This window comes from Mustela lutreola, chromosome 4 (genome assembly GCF_030435805.1).
Source record: "Mustela lutreola isolate mMusLut2 chromosome 4, mMusLut2.pri, whole genome shotgun sequence".
Classification (NCBI taxonomy): domain Eukaryota; kingdom Metazoa; phylum Chordata; class Mammalia; order Carnivora; family Mustelidae; genus Mustela; species Mustela lutreola.
This window is the reverse complement of record NC_081293.1, coordinates 202,077,607-202,092,501: the sequence shown is the minus strand read 5'-3', so window position 1 is coordinate 202,092,501 and position 14,895 is coordinate 202,077,607. Positions and strand designations below refer to the sequence as shown.

General features: G+C 46.2%; 1 protein-coding gene across 2 annotated transcripts in view; it reads left to right on the top strand.

Moving 5' to 3' along the window:
- Positions 1-14,895, top strand: part of NCAPG2 (non-SMC condensin II complex subunit G2) — a 59,808-nt gene that overhangs the window by 15,542 nt on the left and 29,371 nt on the right. For both annotated transcript variants that reach the window (XM_059172407.1, XM_059172408.1), the window contains exons 10-15: positions 355-450; positions 1,451-1,576; positions 7,923-8,102; positions 9,532-9,684; positions 14,017-14,239; positions 14,466-14,563. In XM_059172407.1, coding sequence (XP_059028390.1) covers positions 355-450; positions 1,451-1,576; positions 7,923-8,102; positions 9,532-9,684; positions 14,017-14,239; positions 14,466-14,563 — 876 coding nt within the window. The remainder of the gene's footprint in view (positions 1-354; positions 451-1,450; positions 1,577-7,922; positions 8,103-9,531; positions 9,685-14,016; positions 14,240-14,465; positions 14,564-14,895) is intronic.

The window sequence follows — 14,895 nt, the reverse complement described above, 5'->3', positions numbered from 1 at the left end:
TGTGTTGTTAAGAAAGTCAGAACTTCAAATAATCTTTAAATTCTTTGACATAAAAATATCCAGAATCATTACTAACTGCCACTACCAGTTTTTCAAAACAGAATATTGAAATTATTTTATTTTTATTTTTTTTTTAAGATTTTATTTATTTATTTGACAGAGATCACAGGTAGGCAGAGAGGCAGGCAGAGAGAGAGGAGGAAGCAGGCTCCCTGCCGAGCAGAGAGCCCGATGCGGGACTCGATCCCAGGACCCTGAGATCATGACCTAAGCCGAAGGCAGAGGCTTTAACCCACTGAGCCCCCCAGATGCCCCCAAACAACATTACCTTTCTTTTCTTCTCTTTGCTCTTAGGTGCTGAGTTATTTTCATCATCAAAAGAAAGTTCGTCAGGGAGTGGAAGAGATGCTTTACAGGTTGTACAAACCCATCCTCTGGAGAGGACTAAAGGTACAGCTATTCGACATCCGTCTGTTGAGAGCACGCTAACTGGGTTTTGGATTTTTGTGCTCTAATTCAGGATTGTGATAAGGCAGTGTAAATAAGACTGGAAGCTGGGGGCGTTGTGAAATTTGGGGATAAATGTCTTTTTCTTTTATTAAAAACATTTTTAGGCCTGTTAGACTGGGACTCTGAATTGGTTTCGGCTGACTCCACAGCCTAAACAGTGGGCAGGGGGTCTGTCATGCCACGCAAGCCAGTGGAAACGCTGGGGGTCTGCGTAGTTGAGGTGGGCCGTCCTGGCCCTCGGGACCTTCTGCTGACGACTGACACACAGGATGACAACCTTCCAGGGAGTGCCGGAGTGAACATGAGTGACTTTCACCATGGTAAATCTAGTGTTGGGAGAGAGAGAGTCACCGTTTCTTAGTGACAGAAGGTGGACTTTGAGGCGAGGAATTGGGTCTTTTTTTTTTTTAAGATTTATTTGTTTTAGAGGGAGAATATATGGGGGAAAAGTCAGGGGAGAGAATCTCAAGTGGACACCCCACTGACTGGGGAGCCCAGTGTGGGCTCATTCTCGTGACCCATGAGATCATGACCTCAGCGGAAAGCAAGAGTTGGAAGCTTAACCAACTGTGCCCTGCAGGTGCCCCCAAAACATATGGTTTGTACTCACTCTCTCTCGTTTTTAAGTAGGCTCCGTGTATGGAGCCCAGTGTGGGGCTTGAACTAAAGACCCCGAGATCCAGACCTGAGCTGAGATCAAGGGTCACATGCTAACCAGCTGAGCCACTCGGGTGCCCCTGGGTCTTGGAATATCTGTCATTACTGAGCCAAGAGTTTGGTTTAGTTCATGGAAGGTCTATGTTGGTCAGTTGAAAGACTGTGGTTGTCTTTAATTTGTAAGTCTGTATTGAGATACTTTAGAAGCATTATTTAGAAAATCTGTCTGGAAGCTTCTGAATGTTTGCTCCTTCGACCCTGAAACACTCTTTCCTTATTCTAGGCCCGAAACTCTGAAGTCCGGGCGAATGCTGCCCTGTTGTTCATTGAAGCATTTCCTGTTAGAGATCCAAGTTTCAGTGCTGTCGAAATGGACAGTGAAATTCAGAAACAGTTTGAAGAGCTCTATGTATGTATTGCATGTGGCTGGTCCCCTGTGATGTCCCCTCCCTCTGGGCCTGGGGTGGGTGCTGGCCTCCCCTGTAACTACCCTGTGTGCTGCCGTCAGACGGCAGGCTTTCTAGATCGTGACATTCTTCACAGAAATCCACGCCCCGCCGGTGCCTCCGGTGACCGCGTGGACCCAAGAGTGTTTTATTCTCTTTCTCTTTGTCACCTGTGGAACATCTCGTTATTTATTACTCTATATGGTTTTAAATGTTTATGCATATTCTTATCTCCCCAGCACAGGTCGGCAGTGTGACCTGTGGTTATAGTAGGTCCCATGCAGATTTGATTCCACTTCTTGATAGTTGTGTAACTTTGGGCAAGTCACTCACTTTTCTGGGTCTCTCTCTGCACTTCGATCATGTAGGTGTTGCCCGTGGAGCAGTGCGGATAGACACACTGTGGTGTCTTCAGGCGAGCCTGCGAGCGCCTGTCACAGTAACTTGTCAAATGAGACTTGAGAACGTTTGGGTGCCGCAGTTGCTCCCAAGGGTGCTGTGGGGTTCCCCCGGCTGGAAAGTGCTAGCCTCTGCTTGTTTTCTACGTTCCCTTACATTTTCGGGGCTTCCTAACACAAGCTAAAATACACTATTTATTGTTGTAATTAGTAGAATAAAATTTTAGGAAGTGATAACAAAAATGCCATGATAGAGTTGGTTATCCATGACATTCCTAACAGCACTTCCTTTTGTTTGTTTGTTTTAAGTTTCAGGTTTTTTTTTTTTTTTTTTAGAGAGAGAGCGCAGGGAAGCAGACTCCCTGCTGAGTGCGGAGCCCAGTGTGGGGCTCGGCTCCAGGACCCCGAGATCACGACCCAAGCCAAAGTCAGACACTTTACGGACTGAGCCACCCCGGTGCCCCTGTTTGTTTGTTTGTTGAATGAAAAATCTCACGCGCGCAGCAAGTTGAAATAATAGTGTAACTAGTGTGTGTAGACTGAGCCCTTTGCAGGTACATACATGTGTGCACACAGGTGTGCACAGCGCACCTACATACCCACACACCTGCCTATAGATGCACGTGCACCTAGAATGACAGCCATTCGTGTTTTGCTGTAAGTGCCTTAGTCACATGCATATTTACTTAGAATTCCCCTTGAGAATCATTAATGTTGTGGGGCTAGATTTTGATAGTTTTGAGCCAAAAAACGATGAAAAATGTTTCCTCTTTTTTTTAAATGAAGATTTTATTTATTTATTTGAGAGAGAGAGAGAGAGAGAGAGAGCCTGAGCTGGGGGAGGGGCAGAGGGAGAAGGAGAAGCAGACCCCCTTGCTGAGCAGGGAGCCTGACTTGGGGTTTGATCCCAGGACCCCTAGATTGCAACCTGATCCAAAGTCCGACACTTCACCGACTGAGCCACCCAAGTGCCCCAGCGTTTGCTTTTTAACCCAGGTGTCCAAATCCAAGACACTGACATTTTCAAAGGTCTAAGTGTCTGCCTGGGGTGTGGTGACGGAGTGTGTGCCGCCTGTCCAGCCGGCATGCGGGTCCTACATTGCACCTGCCGTTTCTCAGACTCCCAGGATGTGTGCGGAGGCCCTCCTGCCCGAGTGGAGCACATGAGCAGTCCTCCGTGGGCGTCCGGCCAGGGCTCCTGAGCCCTTGTGCTGGGCAGCAGCACACAGAGTGACTGAGAGAGCATGGGGTCGCACATCTTGTTTCGTAGCCGCTCCTCACCGTTTCTTCATTTTTAAATTTTTTTTATTTTTTAAAGATTTTATTTATTTACTTGACAGAGCTCACAAGTAGGCAGATGGGCAGAGAGAGAGAGAGAGGGAGAAGCAGGCTTCCCGCTGAGCAGAGAGCCTGACACGGGGCTTGATCCCAGGACCCTGAGATCATGACCTGAGCCGAAGGCAGACGCTTGACCTGCTGAGCCACCCAGGCATCCCCACAGTTTCTTCTTTATCTTTTTTTTTTTTTTTTTTTTTTAAGATTTTATTTATTTGACAGAGAGAAATCACAAGTAGACGGAGAGGCAGGCAGAGAGAGAGAGGGAAGCAGGCTCCCTGCTGAGCAAAGACCCCCGATGCGGGACTTGATCCCAGGACCCTGAGATCATGACCTGAGCTGAAGGCAGCGGCTTAACCCACTGAGCCACCCAGGCGCCCTCAGTTTCTTCTTTAAACCTGGAAATAATATTCTGTTGGATTGTGATAAGGTCTCAATGAAAAGTTAAATATAAAACATTTAGCTCAGTCCCTAACATTAAGATGACAGTGGTTACAGGCAAAGGGGGTTATGAATGCACTTGTCTTTGTAAGTACTGACTAATTGGGCACCTGGGTGGCTCAGTGGGTTGAGTGTCTACCTTTGGCTCAGGTCAGGTCATGATCCCAGGACCCTGGGATCGAGCCCCACATCAGGCTTCCTGTTCCACGGGGGCTGCTTGTCCCTCTTCCGCTCCCCCTGCTTGTGTTCCTCTCTCACTGTGTCTCTCTCTGTCAAATACATAAAATCTTAAAAAGAAAAAAAATAATTACTGAGTAATATGTAGAATTGTTGAATCACTATATTGTATACCTGAAGTAAATGCAACACTATGTTAACTACACTGGAATTAAAATAAAAAATACTGTGTACAAAAAATGACAGTGGTTATTACTGTCCATAGGAACATTAAAAATATGTAAGGTGATGCGATTATGTAACAGAATATTAGGAACATTTGGTGAATCCTGTGTCTCTTGTACTAGAAACCAGAATGAAGTTCTGGAGGGGAGTCTGATACTGATGTGGCAGACGAAAGGTGTGGAGGGAGCTGCTGGTCTCTCCGAGATGTAGATACTGTCAAATGCTTGGCAGTTTGGATACTAGAATATTGGCTAATGAATAGTGTGACTATATTTCTTTTTATTCTATTAAAAATCACTGGTATTGTAAATGGTGGAAATCTTACTATCAGGACATCACTTGGTAAAAGTATTGTACGAGTAAAAATGTTTCTGTGCTACGAAGCCTGATGTAATTTTAGCAAATGTGTAATATGTACATGTTAATTAGTTTAAGAGGCAGGACCTATTAATGTTTTACTGTGAAAAATAAAATGTGCATAGGAGTGGAAAATTCTTCTTAGAGAAAACACCTAAAAGAGATGCTGAGTCTTTGTTAGAGTCTAAGGAATAGACCATGTTAGGACTGGTAAGTGGCTTGTGGTTCTGCATAGGGGGACAGGGCTTCTCAGCAGATGGGGTTCCCCTCGGGTTCTGTGGCTGAGGGACAGGCAAGCCAGTGACCCCAAGGTGACCAGATAGGGAGGGGACTCCCCTCCTGGTGGCTTTCTCTCCTTTCTTCTTTCCTCTGTGGAGCTGTTTGAGTTATTGCTGGCTTTTCTAAGCTCCTCTGTTCCCCTCAGGCCTTTTTTGCGAGCTCTTCCCTGGCAGGTGGTTTACGGTGGGGGCCAATGCAGGGAGCTCTCAGGAGCCCTTGCACTGTCTGTGTTTATGACACCAGGTTTGGGCAAGTCTGAGCTCTGGAAGAGCGTAGGAATGTCTGGGTCACAACCGTTTCTGCTCTTCCTTCCATGAAATCTGTTTTTACCTTCCTTCCTGTAGAAATCCCTCATTGTAGGGGCGTCTGGGTGGGTCAGTGGGTTGAGCCTCTGTCTTCGTCGCGAGCATGATCTCGGTCCTGGGATTGAGCCCCATGTCAGGCTCTCTGCTCAGCGGGGAGTCCGCCTCGCACTCTCCCTCTCCCTCTCTCTCTTCAATAAATGAATAAAAAATATATATTTTAAAGATACTATTTATTTATTTAACAGACAGAGACCACAAGTAGACTGAGAGGCAGGCAGAGAGAGAGGAGGAAGCAGGCTCCCCGCTGAGCAGAGAGCCTGACGCGGGACTTGATCCCAGGACCCTGAGATCATGACCTGAGCCGAAGGCAGAGGCTTTAACCCACTGAGCCACCCAGGTGCCCCATAAATGAATAAAATACTAAAAAACAATCCCTCATTTCCAGTGTTGCTATTTCTACGACCTTGTCATTTTGGTCAGATTTTGGGGAGATGAAGTAAGTGCTTATCCTAACGTGAAGACTTTATTTCCCCTCATTACAGAGTACGAATTATTTGTGCTTTTAAACTTTTGTAATAGAAAAGTCTGTACATGATCACAGAGAGTCTAGTGTACTGAATGCCTGTGTACCCGCATGCAGGTTCAGTACTGACTGTCTCAGTGTCCGTGTTTACTGACCCGAGCTTTACCTATTTCTTCTGATTTCAAAGCAGATCTGAGGTGTCATCATTTTAACTCTTAAATGTTTCATAGGAGTCGCTAAAACATGGGGCTTTTTAAAAAAGCACAATTGGGGGCACCTGGGTGGCTCAGTGGGTTGAGCCGCTGCCTTCGGCTCAGGTCATGATCTCAGGGTCCTGGGATCGAGCCTCGCATCGGGCTCTCTGCTCAGCGGGGAGCCTGCTTCCCCCTCTCTTTCTCTGCCTGCCTCTCTGCCTACTTGTGATCTCTGTCAAATAAATAAATAAAATCTTTAAAAAAGAAAAGCATAATCGTACCATCATTACAACTAAAGAAAGATGAAAAATAATTCCTGAATGCTGTCAAATATTGGATGCTTATTTTTTTTAAACACACAAAAAATTTTAATTCTTATTTTAAGTAAATTCTACACCACATGGGGTTTGAACTCATGGCCCTGAGATCAAGAGTCACACGGTCCCCTGACTGAGCCAGCCAGGCATCCCTGTGTCATTGCTTTTGAGTGATACTTCAATGACACTTCTCCCTGTTTTGAGTCTGTGTCTAAGTAAGAACCGTGCAGGTGATCAGCCAGTATATTAATAAGACCCAGTACCGATAAGTCCAGTAGCCTCAATGTCTCTCTCTCTTTGCCTTACTATTTTTTTTGTTCAAGAAGCCAAATTATTATTTTGTTTCTTGCATTTAAAAAAAATATTTATCTCCTTAAGAGAGAGCATGAATGTGAGAGAAAGAGCAGGGGGCAGGGAGGCTGAGGGAGAAGCAGCTCCTCGCTGATCTGGGAGCCCGATGCGGGACTCGAGCCCAGGACTCCAGGATCATGACCTGAGCCAAAGGCAGAGGCTCACCTGACTGAGCCCCCCCAGTCGCCCCGCATTCGGGAACATATCCCTGTGGTGGTGGTATGATTTTCTTCTGCCTTTTGTCTTTCCTGAATGTCAGTAGCTTAGAGTTGATCAGTTATTTTTGTGGGGATTTTGTTGTGTCAGATTCTTCATGGAGCTGTTGTGTACTTCCATCCGAGATATACGCTTTCTTTTTTTTTTTCTTTAATATTTTATTTATTTGACAGACAGAGATCACAAGTAGGCAGAGAGGCAGGTAGAGAGGGGGAGGCAGGCTCCCCGCTGAGCAGAGAGCTTGACACGGGGCTCGATCCCAGGACCCCGGGACCACGACCTGAGCCGAAGGCAGAGGCTTTAACCCACTGAGCCACCCAGGTGCCCCGAGATCTATAGTATCTTGTTTCTTGTATTTTTAAAGAGGGTGGAAGGGGGGAGGAGGGGAGGCCCGTAGGGGAGGGTGGGCAGAGAGGATCTTAAGCCGGCTCTGCACTCAGTGTAGAGCCTGACATGGGGCTCGATCTCACAACCCTACGATCATGACCTGAGCTGAAATAAGAAACAGACACTTAATCGATCAAGCTACCCAGGTGCCCCCCCTTCTTTTTTTTTTTTTTAATAATTTAAAAAAGATTTTATTTATTTATTTGACAGAGAGAGGGAGAGATCACAAGTAGGCAGAGAGGTAGGCTGAGAGAGGAAGGGAAGCGGGCTCCCCGCCGACTAGAGAGCTGATGTGGGGCTCGATCCCAGAACCTTGAGATCACGACCTGAGCTGAAGGCAGAGCCCTAACCCACTGAACCCCCAAAGCTCCCATCTTTTTGTATTGTTAACAACCACTGGTCACCATTTCCTGGTTTAATTCATTAAGTGGATTTACCTTATTCTGGGCTTAGTGCATTACAGCATTTTTAGAAATTCAAGAAAGTGGTTTACATAGGCTGTGTCTGTAGGATCGTTGTCTATACCTCACTGAATGTGGGGATGGTATTTGAGACTCTGCTGTTGGCAAAGTCCTGTAGATGGAATTGACAGGTAAGATTCCACACATGTCTGGATTCTCCTCTTGAAGTGCTCAGCTATAGAGATGGTAAATAAGAGATATGTGAGTCTGACTAGGACCCGTGTTTCTGTGACTTGAAATGTCTGCTATATTGTAAATGCATAGAGTACTAATGTGCAGAGCAAATACTGATATAAAGGAGCTGATTTAAGATTTTTAAGTCTTTTCCCCCTCCAACTTACAGAGCCTGTTAGAAGATCCTTATCCAATGGTCCGTTCTACAGGGATCCTTGGTGTGTGTAAAATAACTTCCAAATACTGGGAAATGATGCCTCCAACCATTCTTATTGATCTCCTCAAGAAAGTAACTGGGGAGCTGGCGTTTGACACGAGCTCAGCTGACGTGCGCTGTTCCGTCTTTAAGGTAGTATTTAAAATTACATAGGCAGTATTTATTTATCCTAGAATAATTAGAAAATACAGAGAAAGAACGATTTTTAAATTACCCATGATTCTACTCTATAGGTATGCTACTATGGGCATTTTTGTTGTACATCCAAAGTAACAGTTTTTTAAAAACCAAACTGAAAGTGTGGGCTACGAAAAAGGCCTACTTGAAAAATACCGGCTTTTGGTGTATTGCCTGGGTGGGTGGTGCACAGTGTTTTGTTGTGTGTAGTACTTAAAATTTTTAAGTTATACACTAAAATTGACTGTTTAGGTATACCATATGTTCTTTTAACAAGAACCTACGGGACTGTCCTTTGTCCCATCATCTGGTGTCAGCGCTTATCAGGGACACATCTGGTCTGGCTTCGTCTTTAGCCAGTCTATTGTCTCCCACTGTTGATTACTTCGAAACTGTATCAGCTTGTCTATAAATAATTCAGTATGATGGTTAAAGTATAAGGTCTTGTCCTATTTAATGATAATATCATAGTAATGTTGTGTGGTGGTAGGTGGTGACGACACCGTCATGAACACAGCATGACGTGCAGAATTGTCGAGCCACCGTGCTGTGCATCTGAAATGAGTGTCACATTGTGTGTCCACTGTAATTCCTATAAAAAAGAAGTCTCTTTAAAAAATCCTTTTTCCTAATAAGTGGAAAGCAAAGGTGGAGTGTATCAGATCTTCCAGTTGGTGACTGGTCTGAGCACGGGCCGGTCACGCGACCACCTGTCTGAGGTGCATGTGGCTGTGTCCCCACGATAAGGGAGGCTCTGTGCCCTCTGACTTTCATGCAGGATGGAGTCAAGAAATAAGAGAATTCATGGGCCACCAAAAAAATGTGAAAGGATTGTTGGATCCGACACAAATTGGCTTTGGAGCCCTCTCCACCAGTAGTTGTTCTGTCTTTCATCTCTGAAACTCCCGTAACATGTGGCTAAGCGAAAGCATTGCAGGGTTATTTTGTAACTGCTTTAATTTTGTTTGGACAGAACAATGGGTAAACTGATTATCAGTGTTGAAACTTTACTAATTCTTTAAAAATATGTGAACCTTTTAGAAAAGTGTTACTTTCTGGGGTGCCTGGGTGACTCAGTGGATTGAGCCGCTGCCTTCGGCTCGGGTCATGGTCTCCGTGTCCTGGGATCGAGCCCCACATCGGGCTCTCTGCTCAGCGGGGAGCCTGCTTCCCCCTCTCTCTCTCTGCCTGCCTCTCTGCCTACTTGTGATCTCTGTCTGTCAGATAAATAAACAAAATCTTTAAAAAAAAAAAAGTGTTACTTTCTGTAGGTATATTTATTTGTTTCACTAATAGTTCACTAATAAGGATGAAACGGAATTATTTTAACTTTTTATTGTTTATGTTCTAAATTTGAATTGTTTATATTTCTCCTTTTTGGTAGTGTCTGCCGATAATTTTGGATAACAAATTAAGCCACCCGTTATTAGAGCAGCTTCTGCCGGCGCTGAAATACAGTCTGCACGACAACTCCGAGAAAGTGAGAGTGGCGTTTGTTGACATGCTGCTGAAAGTCAAGGCCGTGCGGGCTGCTAAGGTAGGACAGGCAGGACTTTATCACTGAAGACAAAGTAATTTTAATTCAAGAGTCTTAGTAATCACACTTAAACTAGTCGTTGTCTGGTCTCTTCTGCCAATTTATTATATCATAAAATTTTACTTTGTGATTTTCATTGAAGTTTCTGGAAATCTCATCAATGTGTGTTTTCTTTTTGAAAGACAATGTAAGCAGCCCCCACCTTAAATTATATTTTTATCATGTCCGTGAAAGCTTTTATTCAAATATACTTTTATATTTTATATTTTATTCAAATATACTTGGCACTCAGTAACTACTTAAATATTGCTGGGAGAACATCCTTTACCTTTTACAGAAGAAAGCAAGGAGATAATTGTGTTGTGATGGACATTTTAACATGGTGTAAACTTTTGAAGTGAGGTCTACTCTTTTAGCTTCAATCCTATCAGTTTTTGGCAAAAAACGTTAGTTAGAAGGTTTTTAACTTCACTTGATAACACTCTGTCTTTTCTTCTTCCATGCGGTATTTTTCTGAAATTTACTTTAAAAGGCTGGTTTGTTCCAGCATAGAATGTGGGAGCTACCTGACATGTCCATTAATGTAGGGTTGGCCACACAGACCTGTGGTCTGTTCATGCAATGGAAGAATGCTGTGTGGCCGTGAAAAGGAATTAGCTCACACGGAAATTCCACGGGGATAAGAGTAAAAGCAGGTGTAGATGTGTGTATAGTGGGCCACCACTACATGCATATGTATGTGCTCTGATGGTGTAAAATATTCCTAGAAGGAAATGAGAAATTAGTAACAGTTGCCTGAGGTGAGGGGGATGGAGAATGGGGGACAGGATATATATTTTTTGTTTTTTTATGGTTTTTATGAATTTTGAACTGTGAGTTTTTATTAAAAACTAAAAACTATTTTACATGACCTCCACAGCACACATGCCCCAAGTCACACCCAAGTGCCCATCCGTGGTCACTTTGTTGGAAGTCGTTGGACCGCGTGCGGTCTGTCTCTGGGTTTCGCTGTGGCCCTTCCACGTGTTTGTGGGTCCTCAGGCCCTGGGCTGCGCTGCTGCAGGCCCCCATGAGGTCCCGGAGCACGCGTGCCCCAGCAGCGCTGTTGGGCTGCCCTAGGTCTTCTGTGTCTCCTCATGTATTTTAGAATCAGCGTGTCCATTTTAACAAACAAGCCCACTGCAATTTTTTTCCCATTTGCTATTAACAGCTTATTAAAACTGAGTAGTTCTGAATCTGAGACGGGACTTTTGGCTTAGTGTGTTGTTTGCAGTGCAGGTTTGTTTGCAGAAGACTGTTGTGATGACTGACAAGGAACAGAGAGGAGCGTTTTCTCTTTACTTATGGGTCTACTCAAGACAGTTGGGGGAGACCAGGTAAGACAAGGACAGAAGTTCTTTGACCGGGAAGTTTGGATTGTAGGAGAGTAGCAAGAAAGAAAGCATAATGTTGTACTGGGGTGCTTCTTTCATCTTCAGTCTTACCTGTTCAAAAGCCAGGCCGAGAGTGATTCAGCTGTGAGATCTCGGAAGGGTCTAGAGGCAGCTAACTGGAAGTGGGAGTGGCTCATCGTCCACGGTGTCGGAATGACTGGGTCCCCTGCTGCGCCGTCAGACGCCGCTCATGTTTGTGTTAGTGACGCACACACAACATTGGAGCCAAAGACCAGCTACCGATTTGCTCTGGTTTTATCTGTCGGAGAAACCAACCTGCTGGTGATATGTTTGGGTAAAGTAAAACCTTGGGTAATTGAAACAAATAACAGAAATCTGCGCCAATCAGAATTGTTCTGCATTATTTAAGAAAAGTGAATCAAAGAAAAACAAGCTAATACGGGGAGTTTCTGGAAAGGAAGATGTGCACCAAATGTTAGTTGTAAGAATCAACCCGGAACCTTGGCATTTGGTAATAGTGCCGATGGCTAGTTCGCATTCGAGATGGTGTAGTCTCCATGAAGGCTCAGGAGTCGGCCATTTCACTATGACTGGGGACAGACCGTGGAGAGCCTCTCAGGCTGGCTCTGTGACTGGGGCTGTTGTGCTGGGACCTGGGATGTTTCTTGGTTCTCTCCTGCAGCCAGGTTGGAGCTCTGAGGTCTCAAGTCTTGAAGAGACTTGCTTCCCAGAGTTCTCAAGTGGAGGCTTTCCCTTTTCGCTGGGATGTTTCCTTCTTTGGCTGTGCATGTTCTGAAGTTGGCATTTACTAACGGCAGAACTGACCCGAGTCCTCGCGTGGAGACGGTGTGATGCTCCTGTCGAGGGCGCTGTCGGCCAGAGGGGCTCAGCACTCTGGAGCCGTCTGCTTCTGTTCTGTGTCAGCGCGTGGCTGCACACCGTTGTCACCCATCTTTCCGTGATGTTGCAGGCAGCCCCGCGCAGCAGGTGAATGGCGAGCCCATTCATTGGCCCTTTTGGTCTTGGGTTGAATCTGCTTTTGCAGGGGTTGTGAAATCTCACTGCAAAGCTAGGTGTGCTTGAGTGTTTTGGCAAGTGGTTTTTTTTTTTTTTTTTTCTAAAGATTTTATTTATTTGACAGACAGACATCACAGTAGGCAGAGAGGCAGGCAGAGAGAAAGGGAGGAAGCAGGCTCCCTGCCGAGCAGAGAGCCCATGCGGGGCTCGATCCCAGGACCTGAGATCATGACCCGAGCCGAAGGCAGAGGCTTAACCCACTGAGCCACCCAGGCGCCCCTTGGCAAGTGTTTTTTGCTGGCTTTGTTGTCAGCCACAGGTGTGGTGTTCAGGATTACACCTTAGGGCACTCACATCAACAGCCACACAACCAGTCGCCCATCAGCTGACACGCGGGCGGGAAGGGAGCAGGGGAGGTGAGGGGCGAGGGACGGCGCTCGATCTGCCGGCGGATCACTCTCAGCACTGCCCTCTCCTGAACCTTGCAAGTGCCACCTCTCACCCTTGAGTAGAAGTCTCCCGTCGCCTGCCTGCCAGCTCGCTTAGTTTTGTACTTAGCTGGCCGTGGGCTCTCTCCTCTGAAGCCTCCCGCCTCTGGTGGGGCAAGAGCTGAGAGCGGGCCTCCGTTCTGTCCTGTCTGCCTGACTCAAGGCCGGCAGCACGGGGGTGCCTTTGCCTCCCCAGTACCACTGGGAGTACAAGTGTTGGGTGTCTTTGCTCTGGTCACTTTTTCTGAAATACTAAGAGGTATCTAAGTGGAAGTGTCCCCGCCCTGTCAGATGCTCAGGGATTTCCTGCAAGGGGAGGTGTGAACGTGTTCTCCGGGATTTTCAGTAGAAGGTCATTATGACCTTGGCGTGAGCAAGTTCATTGGGGTGGGGCTGTAGGTGGCTGAGGAGGTGGAGGTGGGGGCAGAGACAGGCCTCGGGGCAGGAGGGAAGGTGAGCTTCGAGGAGACGACGGAAAACTCCAGCAGAGTTTTGTGGGGGAGGCTTTTGTTTTATGAGTTGGAGAGACTCGAAAATACTTAAGTGCTGATGGCAAACGTGCCGTAGACAATACTGGAAAGGGGACAGACTGTTAGAGCCAGGTCCTTGAGGAGAATGCACGTCTGCGGTATTTCCCTCATTGTGCAGAGGGGACTGCCGCGGGTCGGTGTTTGCACAGGATCGCCAGCGAAGGGCCGAGAACAGGATTGGAACACTTCACCACTGGAATCGGTTTTCTTTCTGCTACCACGTTTCTCTGGTCTGGAACATCTTGCTTGGAAGCCTGCAGCCGCTCTTCTGCAGGTGGTAGACCACTTTGAGGCTCTTGAGAAGAGGGGCTCTGGGACAGCTGTGGTCGCACAGCAGCTGTAAGGTGGGCAGGAGGAGGCCGGCGTGGTCGTCCAGGCAAGCTGGCCCCGGGGAGGGGAGGCAGCGATGCGCCCGAGGGGGCTGCCTGCTCTGGGCCTTGGGCCAGGTCAGGTGCCCCCAGGGTTCAGGAGTGATGTCTCTGTGTCTCTGACATAGGGAATGGTGTATCTGCGTTAGCTTTCTGTGTCAAAACTGTTGTCAATTTTTCTCTTGACTTTTCACATTAATGCACCAAAAGTTATGGTGTTTTAGGAAGTTTTTGAATTATGAGACTGGTAATCATAGTTATCATTTGAGAGTTTACACCAAGCATGATACTAATTAGTTGTAATTAACCCTCCCAATAGTGTTATACTTTGTTTCCTTATGTCAGTGCTTTTTAAAATATGGATTTATTCTAACTTCTCTACGGAAGAGTCACGGTTTCTGGTACAGTCTTTTAAAATGAGTTTTCTTGAGTATAAAGATTAGTTCCTTTTTGATTTTTCTCAGGAAATTTTGCTTAAAGTATTTGCAAGATTATAGAGGCAGTTGACTATTTCCTGTGTGTGTGCCGTACACAGTTTTGGAAAATATGCCCCATGGAGCACATTTTGGTTCGTCTGGAATCAGATTCCCGGCCTGTGTCTCGGCGCCTGGTGAGCCTCCTCTTCAACTCTTTCCTGCCCGTGAACCAGCCCGAGGAGGTGTGGTGTGAGCGCTGTGTCGCGCTGCTGCAGATGAACCACGCGGCCGCCAGGAAGTTCTACCAGCACGCCCACGAGCACACCGCGTGCGCCAACATAGGTGCGGGACGCCTGCGGCTCAGCACAGCACAGTCGCCTCCCCAGCGCGTAATTAATGTCGCGTGGCCTCCACGTGGCTCGTATTAATAAGCTTCACGCTTTTAGTGCATTTCTTAATGATTTCCTTTAAAATAATACTTCTAATTGTTTGGGATTCTGATTTTACTATTAAATATTTCTGTTGAAGAAACATGTATATTAATTACCGATTTGTTTTAACGTTTTAGCAAAGCTGATTCATGTGATTCGCCATTGCTTAAATGCCTGCATCCGGAGGGCTGTGCGCGAGGGCCACGAGGGCCACGAGGAGCGGGAGAAGGAGAACGTGAGTGTGGTCAGGCTTGGCCTGGCTGAGCTGCGCCTGCGGCCATGTTACCTCAAGGAAGAAAGGCCCCCGTGCCCCGTGGCTAGAGAGGGGCAGAGCACGGGCATTTCCATAGACTGTTACATTGGTAATATTTTGATTTCCCGTTTATTTCTTCAGTATTGATAGATAACTCAGTGGATTATTGTAGGGGATCATAAATAATGTTTTTGAAAGAATTGCTCTATATTCTTTGTAGTTCATTGTGGAGTTTGGGTAGGATTTAATACAGAGGAAAATTTATTGCTGGTAGCACCCTGTCCCAAATTTTCTCGGCCTTAGGCTTCTCTGTA